The sequence below is a fragment of the Porites lutea genome, chromosome 6, assembly GCF_958299795.1.
Source record: "Porites lutea chromosome 6, jaPorLute2.1, whole genome shotgun sequence".
NCBI classification, from domain to species: Eukaryota; Metazoa; Cnidaria; class Anthozoa; order Scleractinia; family Poritidae; genus Porites; species Porites lutea.
Window position 1 is genome coordinate 26890124 of NC_133206.1, and position 17140 is coordinate 26907263.

General features: G+C 38.8%; 2 protein-coding genes across 4 annotated transcripts; one reads left to right on the forward strand and one right to left on the reverse strand.

Annotated features, from left to right (window-relative positions):
- Window positions 1–311: 311 nt before the first annotated feature.
- On the forward strand, window positions 312–7819 carry LOC140942318 (epsin-2-like). Of its 3 annotated transcripts, none has more exons than XM_073391273.1 (2): window positions 312–2106; window positions 3526–7819. In XM_073391273.1, the coding sequence occupies exon 1, from the start codon at window positions 460–462 to the stop codon at window positions 2077–2079; it is 1620 nt and encodes a 539-aa protein (XP_073247374.1). In that variant the 5' UTR covers window positions 312–459; the 3' UTR covers window positions 2080–2106; window positions 3526–7819. The 3 variants fall into 3 exon arrangements, with proteins under 3 accessions (XP_073247374.1, XP_073247375.1, XP_073247376.1); XM_073391274.1 differs by having other exon boundaries at window positions 3529–7819; XM_073391275.1 differs by lacking the exon at window positions 3526–7819 and adding an exon at window positions 3234–3507.
- Window positions 7820–8382: 563 nt separating this feature from the next.
- On the reverse strand, window positions 8383–15389 carry LOC140942322 (uncharacterized). Its single transcript, XM_073391279.1, has 2 exons — window positions 14906–15389; window positions 8383–9590 (listed from the first exon to the last, which is right to left on the reverse strand). The coding sequence occupies exons 1-2, from the start codon at window positions 15363–15365 to the stop codon at window positions 8716–8718; spliced, it is 1335 nt and encodes a 444-aa protein (XP_073247380.1). The 5' UTR covers window positions 15366–15389; the 3' UTR covers window positions 8383–8715.
- Between the last annotated feature and the right edge of the window lie 1751 nt (window positions 15390–17140).

Here is a 17140-nt window from a genome sequence, read left to right on the forward strand (position 1 = left end):
GTAAGACATGCAATAAAATTTTTGAGACTGCTCAGTCAAATTAACTTACAGTACTTCAGTCGTAACCATCCTACGTACTTCCTACGTACGTGGTAAATGGTGCGTTACTGCGCTGATAAGATACAAGGTCTTGTCACTTCCGAAAGAAATTACGGGTACCAGATACACGGGAAGTTGAACAATTATTTCCATCCATTGCACCCTATATACCTGATTTCTTCCTGATTTCAAACCTTCTTCAAACCTGACTCATTTCCTCCGGAAGTCGTGATGTCGTCAATCTCGTCCCAGTGCTCACACGTGCGGAAAGCATCGCAGGGGGTAATCTGTTATGTTTGCTACGAGGCGTTGGAATTGTCCGCCATCTTTACAGGAATATTTGACATCGGATTATTGGAAGTTGAGACCTTGTTGATTCCATTTTTTTCACTGGTTGCAGAGTAACTTTAAGGGTCAGTCATGTCCGTTAGGCGTCAATTAAAAAATGTGGTTAACAACTACTCTAACGCCGAAGTAAAGGTCCGCGAAGCGACGTCAAACGATCCTTGGGGCCCGTCAAGTTCTGTAATGACTGAAATTGCCGATGCTACTTACAACGTTGTCGCCTTTTCGGAAATTATGGGGATGCTATGGAAAAGACTTAACGATCACGGAAAAAATTGGAGGCATGTATACAAGTCATTGGTGGTTTTGGATTATATCATTAAGACCGGCTCTGAAAGGGTCGCACAGCAGTGCAGAGAAAACTTGTACGCCATTCAAACTTTGAAGGATTTTCAGTTTATTGATAAAGACGGTAAGGATCAGGGAATGAATGTGCGAGAAAAAGCAAAACAACTTGTTGCGTTGTTAAAAGACGAAGATAGATTGAAGAGCGAAAGAGCGCGAGCTTTGAAGGCGAAGGAAAGATTCGCTCAAGCCAGTTCGGGGATTGGAAGTGATTCATTAAAATCGGGTAACTTGCGAGACACAAGCAGCGCCTCTGACATCCGTTTTGACAGTTCGTCAGTCCCAGTTACCTCTACAGCCCCTACAAGCCGTTCATGGGAACCAGAAAGGAAAGTTGTAGGAAGTGAGATGGAAACTTGCCGTCCATCGAATGCTAATGAAGAGGAACTGCAGCTACAACTTGCCTTGGCACTCAGCAAACAAGAAGCTGAAGAGAAGGTGAAAATGAAAGAAAGGGAAGATCAACGCCTTCAGCTAGCAATAAATCAAAGCCAACAACAATCAGGGCATCCTCAAGAGCCTTCTTTGTTAGATATTGCCAGTGGAGCCAGTGCACCACCACCACCACCACCTCCAGAAACGTTTGACCCATGGGGCTCTGCACCAGCCGCCGCAGCTCCTCCAGCGTCAATGCCGATGCCGCAGCCTGATCCATGGGGGAGTGGTGTCACTTCAAGTGCCAGTACTACTTCTGATCCTTGGGGTTCTAGTCCACCACCTCCCCAAATGCCTGTGAACACTTCCCAGAATTTGTTTGCTGTAGCTAATGGAACAGCCAGCATGGGAGCTGTAACAAGCAGTGATCCTTGGGGGGCAGCCCCTGTGCAAGCTGCCCCACCTGTAGCACCTGTTGCAAGTGACCCTTGGGGAGGAGGGGGTTCATTCCCTGCACCAACAGCATCACAGCCACAAAACCTCTGGGGACCAGCCCCTAGTCAAAGCTTTGATGCATTTAACCAGAATAATGCTGCGGGAGGATTCCCAGGCCTACCCCCAGCTGGAGCATTCAGCATGCCAAGCAGTAATCAAGGCCCTGAGCCAACAAAGCAGCCATCATTCCTGGATAACAGTGTCTCTAATCTGGTGAACTTAGATTTGCTTACCGAGAAGCCTGATACTGTCAAAAACCCATTTTTACCTGGCCAACCTGTGGTTGCTAAGTCAACAAATCCATTTGTCCAAGAAAAACCCCAAGCTCCCACATTGAACCAGCTTCGTGAGACACCAGGTGTTGCTATTGGTACCGTCAGCAGTGTGCCCAATATGGGTGGAAATGTGTTGTTGCCTACACCTCTTATTCCAGAATCTGGTCCAAGACCCCAACAAGTGCAGAGCAATCCTTTCTTATGAGGAACAAGGAAAATCTCTCTGAAACATGTAAGTTTCTTTTTTTGTATACCAGAAATGTTTGAGTTGTTTGTTTTGTAGCCTGAGTAGCAGACACTTATGATTTTAGGGAAAAGGGAGAAATATGGAGGATGTGCATGCACAAGGGCAGAAAAGAACCCTGGTTTCCCATTTACATCCACACATGACAGCACTGCATAAAAAATATTTGAAAGCAGTTAGCAACATGACCCAAGGAGGAAAATAACCTTGTGTATTTTGTATATATTTGCGTAAAGCAAACAATGCAATTTTAAATTAGTAGTGAGGTTTTTGTCAACAAAACATGCTCCCATATTCATGTCAAACAATGATGGTGATTTCAATTAATTCATAATTTTGTCCACTGCTGCTTCAGTTACCTTTGCTGTGTGATCCCAACTTATGCTTTGTGACAGGGAAATATTGACAATGCTTCAATGTACAGTCAGTTAAAGTCTTTGCACCCCAGTCAGCAGAACAAATAACTGGAAAATTAAACTTCTCTGAACCTGGTTTGTATTACTGCCATGAGATCTTTACCAAGAAAAAAACAGTGCAAGGGAAATTAAAAACCTCTTGCAGGCACAATTCAAACAGTTCTTTTGCTATGCAGACACATTTTCAAAAAGTGATGATAATTATTGTCATCAGTGTTGGGAATTAAATAGATGTGCTGCATGTATGTTTTTTTTACAAGACTCAAATTTCCATTGACTGACAAATTAATAATGCATTGAAGTGACAGAATAACTCTCTAGGGCCTTCACTTCAGACGCCTGCTCTCCCTAATGTTTCCTTGCACGCTTGATAAAAAACTTACCAAAAGAAACCATTCAGAACCTGCCACTTGGGTTATTTATTTGTTTGTTGTTTTTTATTCTTATGTGTCTGATTGATCTTGAATTTACCCTGTGTTTTGTTGGATAAAAATTGTGTTAGCTGAATTCTAAATCATAAGATTTCAAAATAAAACTGGCTTGAGAATTTTAAAGTGAAGTGAAATTTAATGGCAATTCTGTCTTACCCCTTAAAGTCCCAAAAGTGACCAACTTTAACAATATCAATACAAAATCAAGAGAAAAGGTTATGACAAGTGCTTAAGTGATCACCTAAAAGTGACTTATTTTCTTTATCAGATTCTCTCAACGAATTCCGAAGGGAGATAATATGTGGAGATACATGGAAGTCTGGAGAATTTGTATGTAGATATTGGGGTTTTAAGGGACAAAGAGTGACCCTTTTGGTAGTTTGGAAGCTGGAGCTTGTCATGAAGGACTTTAAAATGATGTTGTTTTTAATATTAAATTAATGTTCTTAATAAAGTAATATTATTATTATAACAGATTTGCCAAAAGTCAGCAACAGAACCTAAAAATACAAATGCCTCGGTGCCATCTTTGTTAATGAAGTTTTGTTCTTTTTTTACAGCAGAAGCTGTTCAAGGTGGTAAGGAAATTGGGTAGCAATGATGGTGATGCACAATGTAAATAGACTTCAAATTTATTAACAAACTCCAATGACTTGTAAGATAAGGTAGTCTCAGTCCAAACTGGTGAACTTCAATAGTATGATAACCTGGCATTTGTTAAGAGAATTAAACGATTTATGAGAGATCACTTGAGGCTAATTCCAGGCACTCCTTTAATATGGGTAGGTAATCATACAATTTTTAGTTCAATGTGGAATTTATTTGCGCAAGGGTGTTTTCAAACAGTATGAAAATTGCTTGATTCCATAGAGCCAATTCAATTTGAACTTTTTGAGAAACACACAAGTGTAAGTAAATTCCAAATTGAACATTGAAGAAAAGCTTTATAATTACCATTTAATAATATACATGAAAAAACTTTTGTGATCAAAATTCATCCCCAAAATAGTCTAACCCTATAATCGACACAAAATTAACCCAGTCTCACATGTCACCACAACTTGGCACTCAAGATTTTGGCACCTGATAGGCAGGGCTGTCACTAAGATTTCAAGTTGCCAGATAAATACAACAAGAACACTCTTAAAAAAAGCATTAAGTCTCGCTTGTTTGGAGATTAGATAAGAAATGAGGAGGGAATTAGTTCTACATGAAACAGGACTTTCTTGACAGTCAAGTATTCTTCAGAATATTTCCCTTTTATATCATTTTTGACGATAATTGAGTATGTGTGTATAAAATCAAGTCAAGAGAAATTACATCATTGCCAGAGACCAAAAAAGTGATGATTATGATGCGTCATTTCAATCATCACCAAAATAAACCACGTGCTCATCACAAGACTCATTTGCATAGAATAAACATTTGCGACACCCGATCAGTTTATAGCCTCACAATTGAAGTTTTCACTGAAGTATTCACTTGTTCCCAAGTGTAAAATAATGCTTTCAAGCGATAGAATTCATGGACTGACCCTTTCCACATTCTTTGGCATCAATCTTTCCTAAGCTTTCTTTACAAAATAAAGCATGGCTCTGGGACACGTTGCGACTCTTATTCCCAGTTTCCACAGTTTCCACAGTCTCCACTAGAAACCCCTCGGACCACAACCCCCCCCCCCCCCCCCTTTTGGCAGGCACACATGAAAAAAAAAGAAACACTTGCATTTTTAGAGTCTCGCTGCTAATGGAGTGAGACTAACAAGTAGGCGGGGACTCTATTAAGCAGCTAGGGTTTCTTTGTGGTTCTTTTTCTCTTCTACTTTCTTACAGAAGAAGCCGGGGGTTATATTCATGGAAGCCAGAGGAAATCCCCGGACCCTCAGACCTTAATGACTGCCCTGGATAAGTCCTTATATATCTCCATTGTTTATTAGCCAATCACAGTGCTCCACTCTTTGAAATATGTGCATTTTATTTCCTCACTTTTACCCTGTGTTTAACAAAAACTACATTACTCTCAGCCAACAAGATTCAAGAAATTTTTTCATGTATATTCTTATAATTATTGGTGATTAATAAAGCTGGAGTCGTATCTTTTCAGATGTGAAAGAAACTGTTGTCAAATGATTATATACTGTACTGTAATGAATTAATTATTATTGATTTATTTCAAAAAATATCTGTTGATTAACAGGTTTTTGAAGTAGGATTGGGCCTTGTGAATGTAGTTGTGAATCATCTACCATGGTTTTTCCAATATGTACTCTGTTAGGTCCAGTATAAGGGGCGAGGTCATGATTCCATTTCACCATTTAGCGGTGTGTCAGAGTTTTGATAAAATTATATCAAAATATCTTGAGTTCCTGAATAGACCATTTCAAGGTTTTTTCAATTTTTGACTTTGGCCAGTCAGCTTTTCCATCAACACCACCTCAAAGAGTGCCTTGAAATCAGTAAAGTTGCAAAGATGAGCAGTTTAAAAACTTACAAAGATATGGCTCTGCAAAGTTGCAGAACTTTTAGGAGATGGTATGGTTGGGATGACATTTTTTGCTTCCCCAACACTCCAATATCTATAAAAAAAAATTAATGACTTTACAGAGATATTATAATCTATATTCCCTCACATTAAGGCGCTCTATTTGGTAGTGTTGATAAAGTTTCACTAATTGGTCCATGTCATAAATTGAAAAAAGCATTAAAGGGTTTCCCTTTTTAAGAACTTAACAGACACGCACAGAGCATAGATGAGCAAAATGGAAGAAGATTTAAAAATGAATTGCGTTAAGTTATACTTAGAAAACCTTGAACTGGCTTTTGTATCTTAATTGTAAGAAAATATAATATTATTATGTGAAAATCACCTTCATTTAGGTCTGTAGCTTCTAGTTTGACAACAAATGACTGTTGTTTCTCCAGGTTAACCCTTTAAACCCCAATAGCCACATACAAATTCTCCAAACTGGTCTCTATACATTTCCTTATAAAGTGTTGAGAGAATTTGATAAAAGATCAAAGCATTTTCTCTTAGGTGATCAATTTATTAATTCTTATAACCTAATCACTGGAAGATCCATGGATATGGTTAGGAGAAAATTTATGTTGGTCACCATTGGGACTAAAAGGGTTAAATTGTGGTGGTTTCATAATGTAGCTACATGTAAACAAATCCCTGCCAAACAGTACAAGCTAGGCCCTTAATAGAAGGACTCAATTTACAGTGCAATGTGCCTTACTGTTGCCACTCAACAAAAAGTTAGTCATTAAGTGATTACCAACTTTTCAGATGGGCTTGCATTCTTGATAAGCTACTAAAAAAGAATATTGAGATAGAATATGATTTTGTCAATTATTTATCCACATTTTCATCATTAATATGTGTACAAGTATCAAAGTGTCTTGATAATTTGTCTATTTGTCACAATTTGTAATTTAGTCATCCAATGAATTTGCCTGATGCTCTTTGCCATTCCTCAGTGCCAATTTTTAGTCAGTCTTGAATACACCATTCAAGGTATTAATTACTTCGTCATGAAAACAAATAAGGGAAGGAACCATCATTGGCAGTCTGGTTAGAATAAGGATAAAATTTGGTCAACGGAAACACAAATTGAAATAAATTTGAAAGCAACCTTGGGACCTTTAAAGCCATCCATAAATTGGTTTGTTACTTTTCAGTCCAGTAAAGAATCGTGAATCAAACTCATTAGAGGAAGGCAAAGTTGCAGATAAACAAACTAGTGCATTAGGTTTGTCTGACTAATAAAACGTCATTAACCTGAAAAGGCATTTTGTTGTTTGGCCACAGTATAGACATAGGGCACTTTTAATAGGACACTGGGTGAAAAATAACGCTCATATTAATTTAAGTATAAGTTAGACAATGCTGTGCTCTTGCAATGCCTTGTTACCTGTGCGACTCAATTTGGCCTTTTGGCAAGGAGGAGATGTTAGTTTTCCCTTAACCTATTCAGAGATTAGGGGCTCCTACTGTTTTTCTTATATTCCAGCCTTGATGCAAGTATTTTGACATCACCATCTTATTGCTTGTGTCATTTACATTCAGTTAGCTGGGAGTTGAATCTAGCCTGCACCACAGACCAAACTAAACCTTTGGTTGCAGTGTAAGTCTGTCTGCAAGCCAGCATCAACATCCTCTTTCTGGGAGACCACCTGTGTAAGCGGATATTAGATTACCTTGCATTGTGTTTGTTGTTGATAAACTTGCATAGAGGCAAGTACACCATTATCTGTAATAGATAGCACATGGCTATGGTCTTTCGTTAGAGGTAACTGTACTTAGAAACTCCCAGGGGAAACAAATATGGCTTGACTTCGCAAGGGTTTGGTTTAGTAGGAAAATAGTTGCTGAAATTTAAATTAGTGTATTAAAGTTTGAGTTGAGGGGTTTTACTGCACTTGCAAGATCAGGCAAGCTGAAAATGCCTTTAGGCTGGCTTTTTTCCCATGATTTTAACTGACATGTATTTTTTTCATCAAACGTTCTGTATACTAGTCATTTTCTCTTGTAAAAATGGCAATAGATTACAGAAAGAGATTTTTGTCAGTTTTGGCAGCTTTGAAGTGGGGTTATTTGCAAGTAAAGTGGTCAATAGTAATTGTATTAAGCGAGTTCAATTATTTGTCTGCCTTTTAAGAAGCTGTGCGGTTATTCAAGTACCAATTTGCTTTAGTTACGAATTACAGTGCCTTTTATAAGCAGGAGAGTCATGTCCAGGGTAACGTCAACAAATTTGCAACAATATCTTACAAATAGTCACATTTTTAACAAAATAATATTCCGTAGTGTCTTTTTTCCCAATAAAAGCTGAAGAATGCCAAGTTTGTCCAAGTAGTCTTTTTAATTTTTATTTATCTATCACCTGCGCTGCATTTAAAACTTTCCTAAAAGGACCTTAAAATACTATTTAGGGGAGGGGGTGGGTCACGTAATTCAGCAGTATCTTTTCGACCAAACCCTTCAGCCAAGGTCATCTTTTGAATCATTTACGGGGGTAAAGACACTCATTCGATAAAACAAAACTTGTTCTTTCACTACCACAGCGACGTATAAACACCACAATTTCTTTCCAAACTAACCCTTTTCCAATGATAATGATTGAATGGAATTTTCGCGCCATTTTTCATCCGACCAGAATATAGTGATTCGCATTCTCGAGCCCAGTGCACTACGCGTAAATGAACGACTTGGTTCACGCGTTTTCACGCAATTTTTTCTCGCGCTTTTCGTCAGCTGCGGGGCTAGAGTCCTGATTTCTGATTGGCTGACTTGAGTTTCTTAAATAACTTGAGAAACCGTCGGGGGTTCTGATTCGTCGAGAACCAAGCAGTTGTTCATTAGATCGGTTTAGTCTTAAATAAAAACTAGAAAACTTTATTTTTTCTTGAAGTGGTATATTTCATTAAAGCAATGTTCAACTTTTGATTCACAAGCTTTTCGCTTGTTCTTGGATTACCGTATCGCACAACACCGGTAAACTAATAGATTGTTCGGTGTTGAGTGGGGGTTGAGAAAAGCACATGACGAGGATTGTCATCTCTTTTTCTTGACCTCGGACGCGCCCCTAACAGTTCAGCTCCAGGAAAATTGACCTATATTCAACGACCTGAGGAAGCTGGAATAACCACGATGAAGTGAAAGAACGCAATTTCACAGTGACGTTTTAGGTGACTGAGACACTCTTTAAATTGTTTGTTGCATTACAAAAACCTTGACGAAAATCTTGGCTACAATCCCGTGGAGTTAGACTTAACATTGTAGTCACGGCTATTACAGTGCATATTTTTTGTCCAACCTGAGGGTTGCGGGAATCGTGTGATACATTCATCCCTTAACTCGAGATCGTAAACACAGTGCTTTTTCAGATGTGGTTCTACGTGAAGACCCAAAAATCCTGCAGTTAGTTGACCCAAACCGTTGCCGATGGTCAGTAATCCTAAAGCAAATTCTCTCTCCTTTGGGTCATCAGTGACGTCAGACACTGTGTGAGCTGAGTTTAAGTACATTGAGCCTGCTACAAACCCCTCAGTTACGCAGAGAATAAGAATTATAGAAACGTACGGAACAAAACGGAACCACGATGCGAAAAGGAAGAAAACAAGATGAGCTATTTCTACCAGCGCTAATATCCAGGTTTTCCTGACGCGCACATAAGGGATCACTTTTGAACAGGTGCAGGAGAGGAGGAAAATATGGAACCTGCCAAGGAACTTGCCCACGTGATAACACACGATGTAATATTGATAATGATCCCTCGGGCTGAAAGACGAGTCGGAAAAGGCAAGCGTGGTAATGACACCCTGATTTGATAGATATTCAGCAAAGTAGGTGAGGAACAAGAAAGTTATGTAGGGTAAAATGCGCTTGGCAACTAACAACTTTTCTTTCCAAGTTAACTCATTTCTAGGGGCGGAGTCCGAATCGTCTGTGTCAGAAGAAGTCGGCAGTTTGTTATATTTAACACCTCCGCTTTCTTTCTCGTTTACATTTATACTGTGCTGTTTTTTCTCTAAGCAAGCGTACAGGAATAACACAAGGAAGGGCCAGGGGAAGGTTGTTAGGATTGCTGTTCTTGGTGGAAGACATGCCCAAGTTGTAAGACCTAGGAGAAAATTAGAGCACAGTTATTCAGCAGCTAGCTTAATTTTTAAGGAAAGGTAAAACGGGTGACAAAAACGCTCAACTTGTTTTAATAGCAACATTGCTTTGAAACAAGTTGAAAATTGACGTTGCGCATCTTATCACCCACGTTCAAACTTGTCTTGCAACTAACCTGAGATCAGGCCCAATTTTAGCGGTTCTCATACATTCTCTCTAACGGCCAGCGCTAAAATTGGACCTGATCCAAGTGCTCGTTACGGCCAGATTTTGGCCGTAACGCTGATTGGCTGTTAGAACAATGTCACAAGATCTGATTGCCTGCGGAAACGCCGGAAGTTGATAGCGCGAGGCTCACTGTGAAAGAACCTAAATCGCCAACTGTGAAGTATTAGACGAAAAATATCGCATAGCTGTTCAAGGAATTTTCAGTGTTGGTATTACTATAAAAGCTGGTGGGTTAAGGTAACAGACTGGTTGTTTGCCTTCGCTTTTTGTAAAAAATATACCAGGAAAACTGGTGTCCACGCTCGTTGGCTGTTTGATTTTGTTTTTAAAGGTTTATGTACTACAAATCGGGGGAAATTGCCGAGGAAAATATTAAGGCAACAGAAAAAAAGAATTTTCAGTATTTTAAATTCGAGCGGGCCTAGCCAAAATAATAAAACTAGTAGAACATCGTGTCGCCGTCTTTTCGAAAACGTTTTACCTTCTACGCTAACAGAAATAACCTTCGAGATCTCCCTTAATCTCGCAAGAAGTTAAATGTGATTGTGCTGACTGTTTTATTTTTAGATGAAAAAATTAACAGATAAAAGCTATTTTTTTAAGTCAGCCAGTCTGCTTTTTTCCCATGCGTGAAAAATTTGTATACTAGAAAAACAAGCAACGGAAGTAATTCTGATTGGCTGATTCGGCAAATGTCAATCAATCATAAAAGTGGGCGGCAGACGTTTCGTAGAAGGTTTGTATCAGGCTTTCCTTTCGTTTCGCCATGCCTGCCAGAATGTAATTTTCAAAGCGAAACGGAAATAGAGCCTGATTTCAGGTTATCTTGCAACAAAATATTGAATTCCGATTGGATAAAATTTCGCGGGAGTCATTGCATGCACGGGAGTTTCGTCACTTAATGCAAACCAAGTTTGCTTTGTGTCGGTAAAACACGCGACATGTACAGGTTTTGTTGCAAAAAGTAGAATAACTACTCCCCGTGAACCTCACTCTCTGTTTTCTGGAAATGAACACCAACGGCACAGGACTAGAACAACTCGTTCACACACATCGAACATTGTGCAGGAACGGTTGGCCGAGTGGGTTTGGTGCCCTAATAAATTCCAATCCTCATTTCCATTTCTGAACATAGTATTCAGGGACCGCGCAGGGGGTGGGGCTGGGGGGGTGGGGCTAGGGGGAGGGAGGGCTTTAGCTCCCCCCACTCATATTATTCGGATGGTAATTTTTTTCTCTTTTTTTTTTTATTTTGGTTACCCAGATCTGTCACTTACCACACAAACAAGGTTTAGTAATCTGACAATACTGAACACCCACAAACAGAGAATAGACAAACTTTGTCCAGAAGCCGGCATATAAGCCTGATTCGGGGTTATATGCTTCTGCTTTGTCTTATAGCTGTTGCCAATGAGTTTGTAGCTCTTAATTTAAGGTGGCTCCGTAATTAATACGGGCGCATTTAGCTGTGACGAAGATTTCGTCATAACTTTTTCGTTTTTAACGCGATGGCTGAGAAACTTTGTAAAGAACAACAGATATCATCCGGCACTAGTATGGAATATTCCGATTTCATTGATGGTAAACATATTTTTTTATATATTTTGCTATATCAGGGCTTAAAAGGACCCTTATGTTCAAAGAAAATCGCGTCTAGTAAAAAAATTTGCTGATATTTTTTACTGAAATTTCTGGTATCGGTTTTTTAATTGGCATAATAAATATGCCAGAAGAATTTCAGAAAAATCGTTGGAGCAGAATTTTAGTCACGGACTTCGAAGTCCGTAACTAAAAGTCGCTCAAAATTCAGCTGTGAAATTGTTTTGGAATTTCAAAAATAAATTACTATCAGGTAGAAGGAGCCACCAGTTTGAATTTTCGGGACAAATAAATTCAATGTTTGCTTATTCTAAAAACAAAAGCCGATTGCCTAAAGTGCTATTCTTTAAAAGGTACTTTTTAGTTTTAGAAGCACTATAAATTGCTCCAAACCTTGCTCTGCATTTGAATGACTTGTTCCTCAACATTTTTAAAATATCTCTTGGTAGTTTTGGCTCCAACTCCTACTGCATATATTTTGATTTATTCAGTTCCCACCGTGTACTTTCAGTACTTTGCCGTTACAATTTCTCATGTATTGCTACTTTCCTAAATAAACGGATCAGACAATAAAAAATACATTTCGGTAGTTTGGTCAACTTTGGACTCGTTAGCACCCCCCCCCCCCCCCCCCACATAAAATCCTGGTTACGGGCCTGTACAGATCGGTTCATAGACATGGGCTTCATTGTCATTCGTCCCCCCTGGCTGAGATGCGAATTCCTCGCAGAGCTGCCGCTCGTGCGCATTTTCTAGTCATAAACAAAGGTGCTGGACAGTTCTAACTGAGCTTCGATACAAGGTAGCTTACAATCCCAATACCTTTTTCCTGAACTGGAAGCAAAGTTCAGCAGAAAACTTGAAGCCGTTGAGGATGCATTGCAATACAGCAAAATGTATGTAGCAGGAGTTTGAACCTAAACTGCTAAGAGATATTTTAAAAATGTCGAGGGACAAGTCATTCGACGTCAGAGCAAGGTTTGGAGCAATTTATAGTGCTTCTAAAACTAAAAAGTACCTTTTAAAGAATACCACGATAGGCAATCAGCTTCTGTTTTCATTTTTAGCAAACACTCAATTTACTTGTCCCAAAAATTCGAACGGGTGGCTCCTTGTAAATGATAGTAATTTATTTTTGAAATTCCAAAACAGTTTCACAGCTGAATTTTGAGCGACGTTTAGTTACGGACATCTGCTCCAACGATTTTTCTGAAATTTTCTCCGGCATATTTATTATGTCAATGAAAGCCGACACCAGAAATTTCAGTAAAAAATATCAGCAAATTTTTTTACTAGACGTGATTTTCTTTGAACACTAGGGTCCTTTTAAGCGCTAATTTCTCGAGAAATATTTACCATCAATGAAATCAGAATATTTCGTACTATTGCCGAATGATATCTGTTGTTCTTTCCAAAGTTTCGCAGCCATCGTTCTAAAAACGAAAAAGTCATGAAGGAGAATTTGTCACAGCAAAATGCTCTAATATTAATGACAGACCCACCTTAATGACAATTGGAAAGGCAACTTTGGCGCCTTCACAGAATCCGACTTAACTCATGATTTCCGAGTGACACTCAACCATTGCGTGTGTTGGGTTTAGCTTCAAAGTCTATTCACTTGAATTTGGTCTAACGTGGGGGCCAGGTTGTAACTTTTTGTTTTAAGTGCCGATGTAATAAATACAAATTTGTATTACTATTGGCAGTGTTAGATGCATTTATAGCCATATTTGAAATTTTTCCGGATTCCCCTAGATTGCTCACGCTTACGCGTTCGCATTAGCCTTCCCCCCCACCCGACTTGAAAATCCTCTCCGCGGGCCCTGAGTAACTACAACAGCCTGATTTGTTACAAGACAGGTTCATCCGTGGCAAGAGAGTGCTTGTCAAGTAAAACGTGCAAAACCTCTATTCAACTGATTTTTCAGCAGTGATGCAAATCAAGTTGCCCGGAAGTGGGAACTGAGAGTATATATTTTTAAAAGATGGATAAATAAAGCTTAATATTATTATTATTATAGAGAATGAGCACGAGAAATGGGAAAATGAAAAATGGGAACTAAACCTAACTTGAACCCTAGCCCTATCAGTAACTACATTTCCAATTTTCTGTTCTGTTATTTCATTTATGACAACGTAATTACTGCCAACGAAGCAGCCGAGCTGAGAAGCGAGGTTGCCTCGGCGGCAGAATTATAACGCCGCGCAATGTGGGCAAAACTCTCAAATTCTGCGTAACTCTCTAAAATTTGCATTTTTGACCATATTTGGGTGTAAGTAAGACCCCATATTTGGGTAGTGACGTCATGGTCTTGTACTTACAACTCGTGGTTCGAAATTGGGTGATTCAGTGTGCAGCTGCTCGTTGTCTGTTCAAGAGGACCTACCTGGTGAGCAAACTTTAACACGATTTTTAGTTTGAAAGGGTAACTTCTGCTCTAGTTTGCTTTATAAAGTGCGTTTAGGCAGCAGTCTTAAACAATAGGGTTTTACGCTCAAATTTTTGTCAGAACCACTGCTTGTTCTTTGCAGCTCGATTTACATTGAGGTAGCGTGTTCGTTTCTCGACTCAGAACCAGGGTTTTCAGTGTTCTCTTTTCCTTTGTGAATTCAGTTTTAAGGGGTAGTTGATCAAGGTATAGGGTTATATTCTCAAAACTTATATCAGGACCAGCGTGTTCTTCGCTTGTCCATTTACATTGAGCCAGTCCTCACCTTCCGTGAGGAATGCAACGTATTTGCGGACCTTTTATTTTAGAATTTATTTATCTCTTTCGAGAGATTTTGTCAACCAGCATGTTTTTTTGCTGCTCGATTTACACTGAGACAGCCCAAAACTCCCGTGAGGAATGCAACGAATTTGCGGACCTTTTGTTTTTCAGACTATCATTATGCCTTTCAAGAGACTCTTTGTCCTGTGACACTCGCTCATTAGATCTTTGTATTTTATTCAAGTTTATATTTTAATACCTCTGATACATTCCGCCCCGTTATTGCGCTTTTCACACATTTTACTTTACACTAATTTTTTCTTATGTATATTACCACGCGAAACATTTTTTCTTATCCCTTATGACGCTGTTGCTCGGAATTTAATTATTTAATTAATTTCAGCTGTCAAAGGCCTCATTTGATATATCTTTTTTTCTAACGTTTATAGTTTTGATACAAGTGAATTTTTCATGAAACGTAAGTACTTGCTCATATTTACCAACAAAGCTTCAAGCCATGTTGTTGTTGTTTAATAATTAAAAAGTGAAAACCTACAGTGTGCCAAAGTTGTTGTTTTGAAGTTGGGCGCCATCCTTTTTTATAGCGGAATTCATTTATAAACCTCTAATATTATGAAAAAATATATATCGCGAAGATCTGAATAGGCACATTTCACAAAAGATAAACGAATTCGCCTCGTTGGCACTTGCCGGAAGGTACCCCTAGTAATTAGGTGCATGTGGAGGGGGAATAGAATGGTAATAACGGCATAATAATTACCTGTATAGTACAATGGTCCAAGGAGCGAGGAAACACCAATGCCGGCTACAAACGCGCTTACTGTGACATCCTCATAAGCTGCAGTCAATGCCAGGAATGTTATCTCACCAAAACTGACCCCTGATTCGATTATACTGATGCCGAACAATCGTAAGCGGACACTTTCAGCCGACACAATCACGATCAATCCAGCAAACAGTAGAAATACAGCTATACCTGACTTGTACAAATATGAGCATTTTTGAATAAACCAAGGTGCGGAAATTTTAACCGCTAGTACGGGCAACGCAATAGCGATTATTACATTTGTGGTAGCTATCTTGCTCCCCGATAAGACATCCTCAGCGGCAGTGACCCATATTTCATCGTAGATCAGCGACAAGACTCCAAGAGCAAAAAAGCATATGATATTCCTGGCTTTTTCTTTAGCGACAGGACTTTTGTCTTCAGTGTTTTCCATAGTTTTTAGCGCCTAAAAACGCCGTTTTATCGGCGTTCTGAGTGATCACTTTTTTCTTTCTTGCTCAGTAACTCCCCTCGGATGACTGATTAAATGGCGCAAACGCTTTCCTTAACACGTAATTTATTCGATATTTTTAGCTTAGCAATATTTGTTAACCTTTGTTGATATGCTAATGTGCAAGTGTGCTTTGATTGTTTCCATTGAATAAACTAGGGGTACCTTCCGGCAAGTGCCAACGAGGCGAATTTGTTTATCTTTTGTGGAATGTGCCTATTCAGATCTTCGCGATATTTTTTTCATAATTTTAGAGGTTTAAAATGAAAAGGATGGCACCTAACTTCAAAACAACAACTTTGGCACATTCTAGGCTTTCACTTTATTAAACAATAACAACATGGCTTGAAGCTTTGTTGGTAAAAATATGAGCAAGTTATCACTTATGTTTCATGGAAAATTCCATTGTATCACACTGTAATTTTCAGGGAGTTATAATAACTCCTCTAGTGGGGCTAATTTAACTCCTTACAGTGGAGTTATTTTTCGTGGAGTTATTTTAACTCCAAAAAGGAGTTTAAAGAACTCTTTTTCAGGAGTAAAAGTGACCCCAGATATTGAGGAGTTAAAATAACCCCCAAAAAGGAGTTATCCTGTACCTAAAATTTTTACTCCACTTTCAGAGTTAAATTAACTCCAAAAAGAGTAAAAACAACCCATGTAAGGAGTACAAGTAACCCCATTTCGGAGTAATTTTAACTCCAGACTGGGAGTAAAAAGAACTCTTTTTCAGGAGTAAAAATGACCCCAAATTCGGAGTTAAATTAGGAGTTAAAATAACCCCAAAAAAGGGGTTATCCTGTACCTAAACTTTTTACTCCATTTTTGGAGTTATAATAACTCCCTAAAAATTACGGTGCAAAGCTATAAACGTTAGAAAGAAAAATATAGTTCAAATGAGGCCTTTGACAGCTGAAATTAATTAAATAATTAAATTCCGAGCAACAGCGTCATAATTAGTGTGGTAATATACATAAGACAAAATATCTTGTAAAGTAAAATGTGTGAAAAGCGCAAGAGTGGGGCGGAATGTATTAAAGGTATAGAAATATAAACTTGAATAAAATACAAAGATCTAATGAGCGAGTGTCACAGGACAAAGAGTCTCTTGAAAGGCATAATGATAGTCTGAAAAACAAAAGGTCAGTAAATTCGTTGCATTCCTCACGGGAGTTTTGGGCTGTCTCAACTGTAAATGGAGCAGCAAAAAAAACATGCTGGTTGACAAAATCTCTGGGTAAGTTTTGAGAATATAACCCTATGCCTTGATCAACTACCGCTTAAAATTCAATTCACAAAGGAGAAGAGAACACTGAAAACCCTGGTTTGAGTCGAGAAGCGAACACGCTACCTCAATGTAAATCGAGCTGCAAAGAACAAGCTAGTTCTGACAAAAATTTGAGCGTAAAGGCCCTATTCCTTGATTATAAAGCAAACCAGAGCACTAATTGCCCTTTCAAACTAGAAATCGTATTAAAGCTTGCTCACCAGTTAGGTCCTCTTGAACCGACAACGAACTGCTGCACACTGAATCACCCAATCTTGAACGACGAGTTGTAAATACAAGACCATGACATCACTACCCAAATATGGAGTCTTACTTACACCCAAATATGGTCAAAAATGCAAATTTTAGAGGGTTACGCAGAATCTTGAGAGTTTTTGCCTACATTGCGCGGCGTTATAATTCTGCCACCACCTTCTGTGGATCGACCATT

Bases quoted from the DNA above. Each gene is read 5' to 3' on its own strand.
- LOC140942318 (XM_073391273.1), top strand. From the start codon at position 460: ATGTCCGTTAGGCGTCAATTAAAAAATGTGGTTAACAACTACTCTAAC.
- LOC140942322 (XM_073391279.1), bottom strand. From the start codon at position 15,365: ATGGAAAACACTGAAGACAAAAGTCCTGTCGCTAAAGAAAAAGCCAGG. The intron at 9,591-14,905 runs GTAATTATTATG...ATTTTCTCCTAG, and splicing joins TGGACCATTGTACTATACAG to GTCTTACAACTTGGGCATGT.